General features: G+C 31.2%; 3 protein-coding genes across 8 annotated transcripts in view; 2 read left to right on the forward strand and 1 right to left on the reverse strand.

Annotated features, from left to right (window-relative positions):
* The window catches only part of LOC108750716 (vacuolar protein sorting-associated protein 37B), a 1906-nt gene extending 1068 nt beyond the window's left edge, over positions 1-838 (forward strand). Inside the window, exons 3-4 of the mRNA XM_018490389.1 lie at positions 14-96; positions 158-838. Of these exons, the coding sequence (XP_018345891.1) occupies positions 14-96; positions 158-418 (344 nt within the window). The 3' untranslated portion in view covers positions 419-838. The remainder of the gene's footprint in view (positions 1-13; positions 97-157) is intronic.
* A 78-nt stretch (positions 839-916) lies between these two features.
* On the reverse strand, positions 917-1956 carry LOC108750717 (dnaJ homolog subfamily C member 30-like). The gene is made up of 2 exons (XM_018490390.1): positions 1860-1956; positions 917-1709 (listed from the first exon to the last, which is right to left on the reverse strand). The coding sequence occupies exon 2, from the start codon at positions 1544-1546 to the stop codon at positions 917-919; it is 630 nt and encodes a 209-aa protein (XP_018345892.1). The 5' UTR covers positions 1547-1709; positions 1860-1956.
* Positions 1957-3078: 1122 nt separating this feature from the next.
* On the forward strand, positions 3079-9869 carry LOC108750832 (ornithine decarboxylase 1-like). 6 transcript variants are annotated; one of them, XM_018490629.1, is made up of 10 exons: positions 3079-3260; positions 3380-3588; positions 6999-7172; positions 7286-7525; positions 7595-7671; positions 7769-7942; positions 8049-8388; positions 8469-8680; positions 8762-8970; positions 9058-9869. In XM_018490629.1, the coding sequence occupies exons 4-10, from the start codon at positions 7339-7341 to the stop codon at positions 9272-9274; spliced, it is 1416 nt and encodes a 471-aa protein (XP_018346131.1). In that variant the 5' UTR covers positions 3079-3260; positions 3380-3588; positions 6999-7172; positions 7286-7338; the 3' UTR covers positions 9275-9869. The 6 variants fall into 6 exon arrangements, with proteins under 6 accessions (XP_018346131.1, XP_018346128.1, XP_018346129.1 ...); XM_018490626.1 differs by having other exon boundaries at positions 3079-3210; positions 3298-3588; XM_018490627.1 differs by having other exon boundaries at positions 3079-3210; positions 3302-3588.
* The last annotated feature ends 5481 nt before the right edge of the window (positions 9870-15350 follow it).

The raw sequence follows: 15350 nt of genomic DNA on the forward strand, positions 1-15350 counted from the left end.
CATATATTTTTAGGTGATAAGTCTGGTACAATGACAGTTGATACTGCACTTGACCTGCTGCAAGCAGCGGCCGCTGAGATTGAAGAAGAGTCGGAGGTAAACAAAATTTTCACTTGTTTAGTAAAACTATCCAACTTTTGATCCTTTTAATGTATAGGGGATAGCGCAGAAATTTCTAGCCGGTGATATTGAAGTAGACGAGTTCTTGGATCAGTTCTTGTCTCGAAGAAAATTAATGCACTTACGTAAAGTAAAAGTAGATAAACTACGAGAGATAATAAGAAAAGGACATTCAAACAGCACTCCTGGTTATCCTTCAATCGCTTCGAATTTCCCTGGACTAGCGCCCTCCATACCATATCCAACTGGACCAGTAGCTATGCCGATGCCAGGATTACCAGTTTATAGACCATATTAATGTGAAAAGTTATGTCATGTATTTATTTGTTTTTATGATTTTCCACTTATAATTTCTTTGATCACAAGGTATCCGATGCTGTTTGTATATTATGTCTTTTGCACATTAATTTTTCACTATTTTTATATTGCTGACATGTTGTAAAAGAGCTGATTATTACATTTACCTAAATCCTTCGTTATTTAACTATTAATGATAGACAGTTTTAGCGTGCTAATATTTCTAAAATATTGTCTGCCCCATTTGTGAAATATCTAAAAGTTTATGTTTGAATATGCATATTTGAATGCATTAATTGCATGCTATTAATAACAATTTCTATCACAGTACATAGCATATTTCTTAAAGGACTATATAAATATCTTGTCATTCTTGAATTCTTCATCATGATCTATTTAATATTGTCCTTATTTTAATAACAATAAGGGGGCATAAAAATAAACTTTGTACATTCATTATAAAAACAAATTTACACTAATTAAATAAATAAACATAATTTCATTTATCTTTACTTTCTGTCTTATGTCTCTGAGATACTGGAACATCGAATTTTTCTCGAAAACTCATAGCAACGAATACTAGAGTTACTAAAAACAAGGCAAATTCTATATATGGAAGAGACTTCTTTGAACGAGTATCTAATTCTTCCATTGCTTTCATGTTCTCATATGCCTGTCTCCTGATGCGTGCTGCGTACATTTGCTTTCCATAATGTGCATGCGTCCACGCATCAAAATTATAAATTCTTGACGATCCTGAATAAACTTTGTGCTTGTCATCGGAAATGGGTTCCTGAGTGGTAGTCGATACTGGTTGTTGACGTATCATTATCTCTCGATCATAAATTTTACGCTGATCATGATTGCTGAGCACTTCATAAGCCTCTGAGACATCTTGAAACTTTTGTTTGGCATATTTGCTTTTATTTTTGTCGGGATGATATTGCAGAGTTAGCTTGTAATATGCGGATTTTACTTCACTTTGAGTGGCATATGGCGTGATATTTAATGTGTCATAATGATTCTTCGACCTAGTATGTTGTTTCGTCGAGTAAAGTCGCGCTAATTGTGACTTTGTGGAGTGCAACATATTAAATTTAAATGAGGATTGTATGAACGCTACATACATATTAAAGATCAGATGTAAAGTATGTAATTTATCAGTATCGACATAAATGTCATTCTACAAATACAATTCTCTCCTTTTTAAAATATTATTTTTCCTGTTATTAGGGATTAATTCGAAACTTGCGGCCGCTACTTGCAGTCTGCTGCACATTCGTAAAATTTTTCTGAAAGGATACATATATGTGTCAATGACAAAATTTCATTCTTAGAAGAAAGCAGTCGTCGTCAGATTGCATATGGCACTATTTTACAATCAGATAATAACATCTCTCAGTTCGATCACTGTATTACAATTGTTTGTATTAATAACTTACTATTTTAGATCCTATAATTCATGCTGAGGTTATATAAGACCCATCATGCATACTCAACACATTTTGAAGGTTAGAAACACCAACCAGTATTGCCAGAGATAAAAAAATTATCCTCCCTATCAAAATAATAAAAAATCCCTACATTCCCTAAAACAATTTTTTAATCCCTACAGTCAGGATGATATTTCATTTGTGCGTTTTTGTCGTACGACAAATTTTTCAAGCCTGTTGATTGGCTATAGAATAGAAAGATCCGAGGATCTCTCTTCTGCACACATTTTTCGTACGACAAAAACGCACAAATGAAATAGTATCTTAAGCCCGGATTACAGAGTAATGTCTCCTGAGGTTCAATTGTTGTATCAATTTTCACAATAGAAGGAAGTTTACATTTCCTTCTATTGTGGATGCACCTTAACGCTGCGTCCAGTGTGAATTAGGCATTAAGGCTATTGCACGTAAAAGTTTTAGGGTGCTTAGGGTAAAATCACACAATGTAGAAAACGATTGCGGAATAGAAAATGCTAGTCATAGAAGCAATTAATCAGCGTTATTCAACATTATTTTAGATAGCGCTAATTTCAATAACCATTTTCTATTTCACAGCCCTTTTCCGCACTAAAGCTCTGATTGAAGGGCTTATTGTTTCCTGTTCCCTGTTTCTATTTCCTGTGCTTATTGTGTTTCCAGCTTTAGGTAAATCTGGCAATCTGCACATGTGATTGGCTGCGTTCGGAACTGTCACTCGAATGTCTCCGATGCCTCGAATTCATTATCTGTCTTGTTTGATATTAAATGAAAAGATAGGACGCAGTCATTGTAAGTGTGGTCCACTTGACGCTACAAATGCTTCGAAACTTTTGATTGATTTATCGAAAGAAAGAATTTTACTAACTGACTATTAAAAAATGCTTCGAAACATTCGTAATATCAAGTGGACAGTAGCCTGAGTAATCTTGCTATTTATTCAACAAGTAAAATTTATCAAAAGGAGGAACAATCGACCCTTAGTGAAATATGTTTAACTCTTCAGTTCACATTTTTTTCTTTGACATCAGCTTCTGTTGTAATCCTGCAAAGTTACTAGACCGGTTAAGTTAATTGGAGCTTGGTGAAAGTGGTTCTGGATCTATAAGGAACAACCAATCATATTCATTTGCTTAGCGAGCAACCGCTTTACCACGACTTCAACACGCCCATTTTTTCTAGAGTGCAAGCGCAGGATTCGGGTGGGTTGGAGTCTGGAGTGAACTGTGGAGGTGTATACCTGTGAACAGCTCTGAGCTCAAGGCAGAGCTGGGCAGAGCTGTGGGTGGTTGGTTGGCGTGGACGGCGAGGTATAACTTTTCGTGTGGGTGTCGCATTCCAGGCTTTCCTCGTCAATCTTGAAGCAAAATTACAGTAACTATATAAATAATCTTTACGCTTGGGATTCAAGGTAGACCACGATTGCGATGCTCACACGTGACGCGTAAAGACACCTTTTGCACCGTCACAAGCGAAACGGATGTTCGTTATAGACACGTACGGACTACATTTTGTTCGAAAGCTCGACGACCGAGTGGCGGCGACGACGACGATTACGACAACGACGACGGTGGACAACGGCGACTCGCCGGTCCACGCCCGACGATCGATCTGACTGATTTTTGCGATCCGGTCACCGAAAACTTCCATCATTCCGTCAATAACCGTGTGCCGACCCGCAGGGTGGCGATCGTCCGATAAGGTACGTATCCGTTGGAACAGCCTGGAGCAGCCTCTTGCAGAATCTTTGCTGTATCATCACCGGGGTAGCGAAGAGGGCAAGGGAAAGAATAACCATCATATGGATGGTCACGTGAAAATCTTTATTTGCGGACGATGACGCATAGATTTCTTGTCTCGCTTTCTTCACGCTTTCGCCTTATGGGGAAGGGACCCCTACGATAATTGCGTAATGATACGCCGATCGAGTCCTGTTGAAATCGGTTGATTTCTGTTTACTTGGATCGTTCAGTTCAAAGTTCACTGATTAATTGATGTTTTGCGAAGTTAATTGACACTTCCCTGGTTGTTCTCGTAATCACTTTAATTATGTCTCGCTTTGGAGGGAAGAATGCTGCTCTTATTGTTCCTGTACTCTTTCATTTACATATATCACTTGATAATGCATATTGATATGTTTGTACATATTATATTTCCCAAAGTATCGTTGAAGTAAAAGTTGAATGTTATTACTTGTTGAAACATATTGAGATAAAATATAAGTGTTGTATACTTTATACTTTGATAAAAACTGAAACTATTTTTTTTTTTTAATGGAAAACTAAACTATTATTTTTGAATGGTTACTACAGATTGCTTTAGAATTTATTATATTTAAAACATTTTTACATGCTTTGTGTTTAAAATCTACTTAAAATTTGTATGTAATAATAAATCATATGTTATTTACATATAATTATTTAAAAGTTTGGATATTTCTATTACAGAATTCTATAATATAACATAAATGCAAGAATTTGATAATCTCAGCGTTAAATCATTAATTGAAATAAGAAACATATATGAAAACTTAATACATTTATTAAATGTTGTTTAAGAAAAATATTGATAAACACAGAAACAAATATCATACAAAGATCACAGGTATGTCAAAGTTTACAAGAAATGCTTGACAAATGCTGTTTTGCTTCTCCAATTAAGCAATAAGAGGATGAAATTTCTTGCAATATCGAGGATAACTTCATTTTAACACTTTTTTTATATTATGCGTTGTTTAAGGTTTTTGCACTTGTATTTATAATTCTGCTTATCACAGCTTAGATATATTCAATTGAATTCGAATCCAGTGATTGAAGAGGGGAATGCGATAAGCTGTATCGTAAAGAAACCATTCTTTAACAATGCAAGCAGTCGGTCATTATTTTACTAAAGCTTATTCAAAGTTTATTTTAAATTGAGATTTTAGAATAAAATTTGTATTTATATTTAAAAAATATTTTTTAACTAATGATGTTAGATGTATATTTTTGTGAGAATACTTTTATTTTATTTTTTTCTTCAAAATACGCTGTACTTATGTGAAAAAATTCAGGAGAATTTTATGTTTTTATGAAAATATAAATAATCTTATAAATCATTTACATTTTGTGATTCTTTTTGAATTTATACGTAACTTTGGAATATGTGTATTTATATAAGCAATTTTTTACAATAATGTTTCAAAGTATTAAATTTTTCTTTAGTTTACACAAACTTCAAAATAATAATAATTCAAAATGTTGTAATGTCTAAAAATATATATATATAAATTTAGAAATATATAATTGATTTTTTAGATATACTTTTTTTCACTCAATGATAAAGTAAAGAATAAATCTCGAATATCGAAGAGAGATTAATTTTATTAATCTAACTCATCTTATAATTTTTACGTATACTTTTATAAACTAATTATTATTAAAGTATATAAATTGTATATTATTGTTATTAAAGCATGTTATCCTTATAACTTATGTGAAAACTTTTAATCTATAACGATGATAAGACATGTTTTTCAAATTCTCTCATTTGTTTCGCACCACTTGTTTTAACATCAATGTCTGTAGAATGGCCAGTAGTCGTTGACTCATATCTTAAGACCTGTACTATCTTATTCAGACCAGTATTTCCTCTTCAAACCGGCGGAAGCCGTTGTTATTGTTATGTAAGAATTCTCCTTTATATGAGTTTGCTTGATGAAATAAGAAATTGTTAATCTTAATTATACAACTTTTATATATAATTGAATATTATCATATATTTTTCAGTATTAGGAAGCATAAATTTAAGCTGCTCTTGTTTACTTTACGAGGACATGTATGAAAAAGTTTCTAGCATATACAAAACAACATTTAAAAACACAACTTCGTAGTTTAATATTTATTGTGGATGTATACTTTATATCCGTATTAAAATTCAATAAAAGGCATTTCTGCACACTTTATTCTAGAATTATGTAATATCCTAAGATATTTATCTGAGAAATGTTTATATAAGTTTTTGTATCGTTATTATTCCACAATAATATTTACTTCCTTTTGATGAATTTTCGGAAAGTTATTTTTAACAATATATTAAAGATACATATTTTTTTATATGTAATGTGTCCAATCATTGATATAGTACTTTGAATCGATAATCAATCATGTTACATAGATTAATATGACGGTATTTCCCGTCCTCAATTGGAGTTTGACTCTTGAGTAACATTTATATTATCCTTCCAGTCTAATTCGGCTGATTAACCATCTTGGTTGTTAGATAATTTTGTATAAGTAGACTTGATACAACACGCAAAGACGGGCTGATACTACTTATCTTCTTTATATAAATAATGGCCCAATTAATAGCTCGAGTCGCAGTATCATTTTGATTTTCTGTCTGTTCAGACGTCATTAAACGAATTTTTCACGTCTATGTAATATACGTATAATATAACGTTACGTTTCAAATAGCTCGCGGAACGTTTTTATTTTACTTTTGTTTTGTACACATATGAGACGCAATAGAGGAATTTCTAAAATTTGAAAATATTTTCAAAACCTCTAAACGGTGACATAATTAATTTTTCTGCTGTGTATATAAAAAAACGAGAATTACTTCTCTTCAGGTAGGGCCAGATTCTATTTCATTAAATTAAAGTCTAATGTAATTATATTAGGTATAAAATGCATAATATGTATAGCTACAATGAAAAAACAGAATAAATTTTCATATACTTATTAGAAACATGTAAAAGAATGGGCAAATTAAATTAAAAATTTGATATCTTAATTAAATTAATAAAAAATTACTAGCAACATTTTTTTCTTATGATTCACATATCGTTTTAATGTAACAACACAGGCTTCGATAAAATTAAGATAAACAGATTAAGATAAGATAAAATTCTGGCCAATATATGATAAAAATGTTTATTATATTCATAATTCATGAACATGTATTTAAACGGCTACTTTCTCCTTTATTAATAAAGAGGTTTTTTGTTATATTTACTGGTTTACATTTAGCATCTTTTTTTTAGAAATTAAATGACAATATTAACGTCTTTTATACGATAAATCTTGTAAACATTATTCAGCTAACATAGAAATTATTTTTTGTTCTTTGCAGGGTTCTATCTGCGATAGACTGGTCGACCAGTCTGTTCGTGGGTGTTTGAATAACTGCGGCAACTGGAAGTTGACCCTGAATGCAGAGCCCCCGTGGCTTTGCTAGCACCCCCACAGTGATTTTGTCTTAATCCACTTCCTCACGACTCACCTAATTAGCATTGACAGCTGCCTCGTATGTTTTTGTTACATTAAAAAAACTAAATTCATTAAAATTTGCAACAGAAAAATTGATATTTACTTTTTACGCTTATATCTAACATGTAATAATGTTTATTTGACTTTTAGTTTGCTGCCTAGCACCTACAGAGTACTAATCAATTCGATCAAATTCAATCAACATGAAGGTAACAAATCTAGACGAACGTATCCATGTCTTGGACAGTGAGTCCAATGTTATGACCGTTATGAAAAACATTGCAATGAGTGGTTTACAAGAAGAAGCTTTCTACGTATTGGATATAGGAGATATTGTACAAAAGCATAAAATCTGGAAAGAAAAATTGCCACGAGTTGAACCCTACTATGGTAAGTCATTAATAATTGAAATTTATTTCATATGATGCACGGTTACTTATAGAAATTTGTTTTTTCCAGCTGTAAAATGTAATGACAATTTGGTGGTAATCGAAGTATTAGCGGCCCTTGGTGTCAATTTTGATTGTGCATCTAAGGTAAGATCAAATATTAAATATATCTTTCATTATGGAGAGAGATGCACATTAACAGGTACATTTTGTAAAAAAAAATATATATATTTTTACTTTGCAGAATGAAATAAACAAAGTGTTAAGCTTTGGTATAGAGTCTTCAAGAATTATTTTTGCTAATCCGGCCAAACCGGCTTCACATATTCGTCATGCTGCTGCAGTAGGTGTGGAAACTATGACAGTAGATAATGAAAGTGAACTGCACAAAATTAAAAAACTTTTCCCAACGGCCAAGGTAATTGCACATTACATAATTTCAGCACATACTGCGTATCTTTTTCGAATACAGTGATAATTTTACTTTGATTGTATCTTGATTGTATCCTTCCTTATCTGTGCAGATTGTTTTACGAATTCGTTGCGATGCGGAAATGGCTCAGTGTCCGCTTGGCATGAAATTTGGTTGTGATCCGATACATGAGGCTCCTAATCTTTTACATCTTGCATATAACTTAGGCCTTAACGTAGTAGGCTTCAGTTTCCACGTTGGTTCTGGATGTCAAGATCCACCGGTATTTTATCGCGCTATTCATCATTGCAAGATATTATTCGACATGGCTACCGATCTTGGCTTTAAGCCGTATCTCTTGGATCTTGGTGGAGGTTATCCAGGCAACAAAGGCACAAGCATTGATAAAATTGCCGAGATTATTAATAAAGCTCTCGATGAATACTTCAACAGTAAGTTGTTTTCTTCTCATTAGTTATGCCAGTATATTTTGGTTTAGACATTTTAGGTATTTTAATAAAAAACTTTTTAGCTGATGCTGTTCACGTGATTGCTGAACCGGGCCGCTTTTACGTTGCATCTGCATTTACATTGGCAACGAGTATTCATAGCAAACGTTCTATACGCGGAGATGAAAATTCCAGCGCAATTACGCACAATATGTATTATATCAACGACGGTGTTTATGGATCATTCAATTGTCTGCTGTACGATCATCAGCATGTGACTCCTATTCCTTTGAAGGTAAGGTGTTTTATTTAGATGAAATACCAATGTAATATTTTTCTGCTCTTTTTAAATCAATATCTATGTGTCGGTCTTTAGAATGGCTGTGGAAAGATGATTCCTTCGAGCGTATGGGGTCCAACATGTGATGGACTAGACAAAATCGTTGAGAACATCATGTTGAATGACATGGAACTTGGCGAGTGGATGATTTTTGAAAATATGGGAGCCTACACTCTACCCGTTGCTTCACCATTTAATGGTTTTCCCATTCCTAAGGTTCATATTGTGGCTGATGAAGACATTTGGTAAGAAAATCACATTAGTTATGGATTCTTCGTTGATTTATTTTTTCTTATTAATACATGAAATAATTTTACATTGATTCCTCATAGGCTTTTATTAAAGGATGCTCTGCCTTTAACTGAAGACCACTTTGTTATTGGCAATACACCAGCTAATTTACGACTTGGATTAGATATTGGTGGAAATGATATCGATCCATGGAGGGACACTCATCCAATGGAGTTGACACCACCTGAAATATTAACGGACACTTCTAATACTCCGTCACATTTTATTTTTGAGTATGTCGAGGCGCCACTAAATTAACTTGCACAAATTATTTGAAAATACTTTATGCATTTCAAAACAAACGTTGTTCAATTATTGTATGAAATAATTTCATTTCTTTTTAATGAAAAAATATTAAAGGCGTAAATATTTTTTAACGGTATAATCACATTATCATTTATCGTTTATATTTTCTAAAATTCTGAAATATTACGTAATAATTTCGCACACAAAAATGTATCTACAGACAAGTTGTGTCTTAAAACAAGACAATAAATATTTTATAGACAAATTCTTTGTAACATTAAAAAATGCTAATTTTCGTGCACAAAATGTTAATGCTATGAGTGTAAAGATACTGAATTTTGTTGTCAAAGACATGAAGTTCGAGCAAGAACTTTTTTTATACTGATCTTGCCACTCTTAAATGTGTGAAAATCTGTCTCCGTCATTTGTAATTTTTAAACTCTTCCTATTTGAATACTATTGTAGCCTCGATATTTTTATATTACTTAGATTTTTTGTCTTAAAATGTTACAAAGAATCTGTCTTAAAGTATTTGTCATTAGTTTTGGGACACCCTGTATATGTATTGATTTTAAGAGTTTTATAATTACATGCACTCTACTTTTTTCTCGGACAATATTTTGAAATTATTTCTGTTTGTTTTTTTTTATTAAAGATACGTTTATTTTAATAATAATTAGAAATTACAAATTAAGTAGATTGCTAACAAAAGTGGCTCCTCTGACATTACTATTAAACATAAATATTCGTGAATGTCAGGTAATTTTATTGCATAATGCATGAAAATATTATATTGTAGTAAATATTTACATAGCATACGTGTCTCCAGGTATGTTATCTGTATAATGGATCGTGTTATAGCTTCCTTTCCTATAATATTTCTAATGATAAAATTTAATATTTCGAAAGAGAACTGCTTATAAAAATTGTCTTACTCATTTTTTTTCTACAGTTTTTCAATGCATTTAACACAAAACAAAGCTATAATTCGTTCTAGCATAGATTCTAGCATACACAAATGGAGAAAACGTAATTCTTGACAATAGAACGATTTGTCACGCTTTCTATATATGATAAAGAAATGAGGCCATCAGCGATCATATGTATCAGAGCATTGATTTAAATGTATGATTTAGTTTTGAATATTTGAGATAAGTGAATTATTTCTTAAAAGGCTTGGGCATATTACTCAGGGCAAGTTAATGTATTTTGATTTATTTTTTCTTAATTGAGATATTTAAAGTATTATAAAAGAAAAAAAAAGATTAGAGAATTTATAAAGAATTGACTGTACAACATGTGTGTACTATATAGACACACAAACGCAATCTCTGCAATACTTGCACTAAATATAAACTCTGTAGAATTGCTAGGAACTTTACGGCATTGAGGCAGCTGTCACTGAACCGAAGAAAATTAATTTTTTATCATTACTCTTATTATATATTATTAATATTGTAATTATTATTATTGTCAATTTATCATGATTAATCGAATAATAAACATAATAAAATATAAGATCAATATGTACAATTTCAGGCATATTATATTATCTTATTAATCATTTATCTTACTTAAGTCCTATGAGTATAAAGTAAGTATAACAAATGTATGTGAGAAGTGTTGAAGCAATTCTTCTATTTTTATCAATACTAAGCTGAAAATATTGCATCTTGGATGAATTATTTCCATGTAAAAAAATTCAGTATCTTTTATTTGATCATAAGAAAGGTTAACGAGTAATTTAGTATTTTCCAAATTTATCTCTGGAGGATGCGAGTTTTCTTTTCGCATTTTATTCTATACCCTGTAGACACATAATATCATTTAATATTAAATAATATTTCCAGAATATTAAACGTAACATTTGAAGAATATTTTACTGAAATATTATATAATATTAAATAATATTCGCGAAATATTAATGGATGGCCACTCCTGATAATATTACATGATTATTAAAAGTAACATTATTTAGTGTTATTGTAATATTGTATGAACATTAAAAAGTATCATAACATTTACTTTAATTTGTAAAACTTATACCGATTCGGTTTAAATATATGTTTAAAGATTGAAAATAATTTTGGCGTGCAGAGTTGTAGGACTAGACATGTAAAATCACACGGAAACGTTATTTGAGCACAAGACGCAACATAGATTAATAAGACATTTTCGTTACTGGATTGTGAATTCAAACTGCACTAATATAAAAAATAATTAATATTAATAAATATTTCAAGAATGTTAAAGGAAATGTAGCAAATATATTTATATAAGTGGATATATAACATCCGTAGAATACTCTCATAACATTAAAAAATATACAATATTATAATAACTCATTTTTATAGAAATATTTTGCGCCTATAGGGATCTTATACATTGTTGCAAAATTACCATCTTTTTCTCTGTAGGCTTTTTTTTTTTTTTTTTTAAGAAGACACTTTCTCGAAATCCGGTCGGATATCCGGAAAATGTCGGATATCCGACTCGAAGAAATTGCCTTCTCTTGTATCCGATACTATACATTCTGTCCAGATATCCGATATCTGGTAATTTGACGATCTAATGTATTCCTACTATCTACCATATAAATGGTGAATGGTTCATTTTCCCACCTATTTTGAGACGATGTGCAAATCACGACGAATTGTTTCTCATTAATACTCGTTCGTCTTACTTACATGAAATGGGCTTTGAGCGTGTAATAAAGAGCTAAGGAGCCATTACGCACCCTTTGATGCAAATGATATTAGATTACCTTCCCTTATTCATACTTTCTCTACTAAAACATTAAGCATGTTCTTATTCATTCTTCCTTTTCCCCTTTCTCTCTTTCTCAATTAATATTAAAACTATTATTAAAACGATAATTAAAAATAAAAAGAACATTAAGACTACATCTTTCAAGACTATAATCTTATTTTATTTTCTTTATATTTATAAAAAATTAAACTGTTATTTTGTTCCAACTTATTTGTTAATTACTCTCTTTCACTGCACATGGGCACAATGCAACGATTCTGATGTGTGTTTCTAAGGGAAATTAAACTCGCCATGCATCCGCAGTAAATGATTAATCGTGGAAGATTTATTAGACAGTAGATAAACTTCCAAAACAAAATAGGGAATACTAGATTTTCATTACTAGATACCGACTGATCTTTTTATCCATATTTCTGTTCATGAAAATACGAGAGCTAAAGATAGAAATGTGTAACCTTCGTCAGTGGTGTTTCTCGATTTTCCGTTGTACCCCTCCGTGTCGAACGCAATTGCACCAACTCGATTACATCCGAGGAATGTTTAGACGCTCGAGGCTCTCGAGAACTCCTACCATTTGAATAGAATTCTCGCAATAACGCTCGATTGTAGATGCAATGATGACGTTAGAGGTTGCATCAACGATGACACGGGTAATTTTTCTGCGATTTTACTCGTAAAACCGATGGAAAAATCGATGTTTTCCATGCGATTGCGGAGACAGACCCGGAGATGAAAATAAATATTGATAAACATCAGAATCATTGATGCAAAATAACATTTTGCGAACTATGATAAGAGAACTATTTTTACATTTATTATCAAATGGGTTAATCTAATTCATATTTACTTTGGAAATTAAATTGCATTACAGTTTCTCATATTACTTTGGCAAGAGAGAAAAAATGCAGTGATATAAAAAGAAAATTATTAATATTGAAATTTTTCACATATAAATCCATTTGCACGCAAAATGGTTTTGCTGAATTATCAAAAAATTTAAACACATAGGAGAAAACATCTTGTATTTGTGTTAAAATCTTTGTTAAAATTTTTGTGTTGAATTTTTAATATATCCGAGTGTTAATTTAACATAATGTTATCGTGTTATTTGACTATTATGTATTAAATTGATATTTAACGTTTCTTAGTGTTAAAGTAAATTTATGAACAAATAACATAAAACTTATGTATTTTACGTAAATTCTAAGATAAATAGATAAAATATTAATTTAACATATTATAAATGTTAATTTTACTGAAGAATTTCTACAATTTGTTTATAGATTATGTCTATGTTATATTTTTTATGTCAATTTTTTACATAATATTTGTATTGTTATTTCCTAAGTTTTATTTTGTATTAAATTAATATAAAAATTTAGTTATATTATTTTTTAGGCCACGTGAAGTATGTTAAATTTAATATAAATTATCAATCTTTTATATACAAATCTAAAAATAATTTTATTGGATTATATCTAAATAATTATATTGGCTGCTCAAAAGTTGCTAGAAATATAGCAAAGCTTTTTGCAATATTATCATACTTGAATGTTCCTACATAATTAGTCCAACAAAATTATTCTTAGATCTGTGGAATTTGTTAAATTTAATATTTTACGTGTCCTTTGAAACAGTCCATTCAAATTTTAGTATTAATTTAATTGTATATTACAAAATAAATATGTTAAAAAATTAACATAAAAAAATGTAGTATTGACACAATTTGTAAGCAAAATGTTAATTTTTTTTTTCAATAAAATTAACATTTATAATTTATTACAATTAAGATATATTTTATTCATTCTTAGAATGTTTTAAAAAACTCATTATTTTTATGCTATTTGTTTACTTACTCAAAATTGTATTATTTTGACACAAAAAAATAGTTTAAATATCAATTTAATACAAAATATTTAAATAACATAATCACAAAATGTTAAATTAGCACTCAAATGTGTAAAAAATTTAATATAAAATTTTAACAAAGATTTGAGTGGGCCGTCTTTAACAAATATAAAATATAAAATGTGTTTCATTATGTATTTAGTTAAATTTTTAGCAAAACCGTTCTTTCCATGTGCGCATGTTGAAATATAGTAAACGAAAACGTTGGAAGAAAAAAATATGAAAAATAGGCGATATGAGTTAGCAATTTCATCGCGTTTGTCATCATTAGTACGTAATACGTACGTGAGTATAGCTATCTTCGTTGCTATCTTTTGTCGACAAGTAAGAAGAGATTCTGGCTGTACGAAGACTCGTAACGTGACATAATATCATCGACACGCCACGGATATGGATATGGATATATCCCGTGCAGATCAATGCGCAAAGTCCGAGCATAACAAGGGCGACATCGTCAATATCAGGGACAATAATGCTCCGGCACGGATGTCGCACCGATAGAGGTGAATCAGAGTTGAAGTGTCGCTCGCGCGCAAACGGGAAACGAGGGTTTTCCACAATCGAAGATAGAGTTGGATGCACGGGTTCGAAGTGACGAAGAGAAATTCAGAGAGACGGCGAGGCGGCGGTGACGACAGTGTGATCGGGGTAGACGAGGCCGAAATCGGGGGATAAATCAATATATTCTACTCACGCAATGGCGTAACAACGTCGAATCTCCGCTCGCGTCGAATGTCCACTCGATCGTTTCGTCGTCTTTATTTTTATCCGTTCGTCGCACGGTTATTTTGAACTCGAATCATTCGTATCCCGTGCGTGCGTCTGCATTTGGATGATGAACGCTCGATACTGGACAGAGTGTCTCTCTGCGGGAGAGTCAGCTAAACCGACGCGGTCCAACGTGCAGTTATGAAAAGTCGATGGATGTAAATCGAGTATCACCCTTGTTACGTAGAGTGCTCATTCGAAAACTTGTTGACTGTCTGCTAAATTGGTCCGAACGGGTCTCTATGATTTAAAGTGCGAACGTTGATCAATCGATAACATGGACATTTTTTCCTGAATGACATTAAGAGAAAGCATATCGCGAATGCAAATTAAAACTCTCATACGATATATTTTAATATTTAATTTGACGAGAAGATATTTATCTGTAAATACATATATATATGAAAAGAACGATTTTGTCGAAGTATCTAAAAATTTAGCTACAGTGAGTACAAAAAGTATTCATACAAGAAAATTTTTTTTTATAAAAAAAATCTTATTTGTAGAAAATAAACATTAATTAATTATCAATTTTATATAATAAATACATTCTGTTCTAACATAAACGAGCTTCGCACGTATTCCTGATTTTAAAAGCTAAATTCTCAACTATATATATATATATGATATTTTTATCAACTAT

This window comes from Trachymyrmex septentrionalis, unplaced genomic scaffold, assembly GCF_001594115.1.
Source record: "Trachymyrmex septentrionalis isolate Tsep2-gDNA-1 unplaced genomic scaffold, Tsep1.0 scaffold37, whole genome shotgun sequence".
NCBI classification, from domain to species: domain Eukaryota; kingdom Metazoa; phylum Arthropoda; class Insecta; order Hymenoptera; family Formicidae; genus Trachymyrmex; species Trachymyrmex septentrionalis.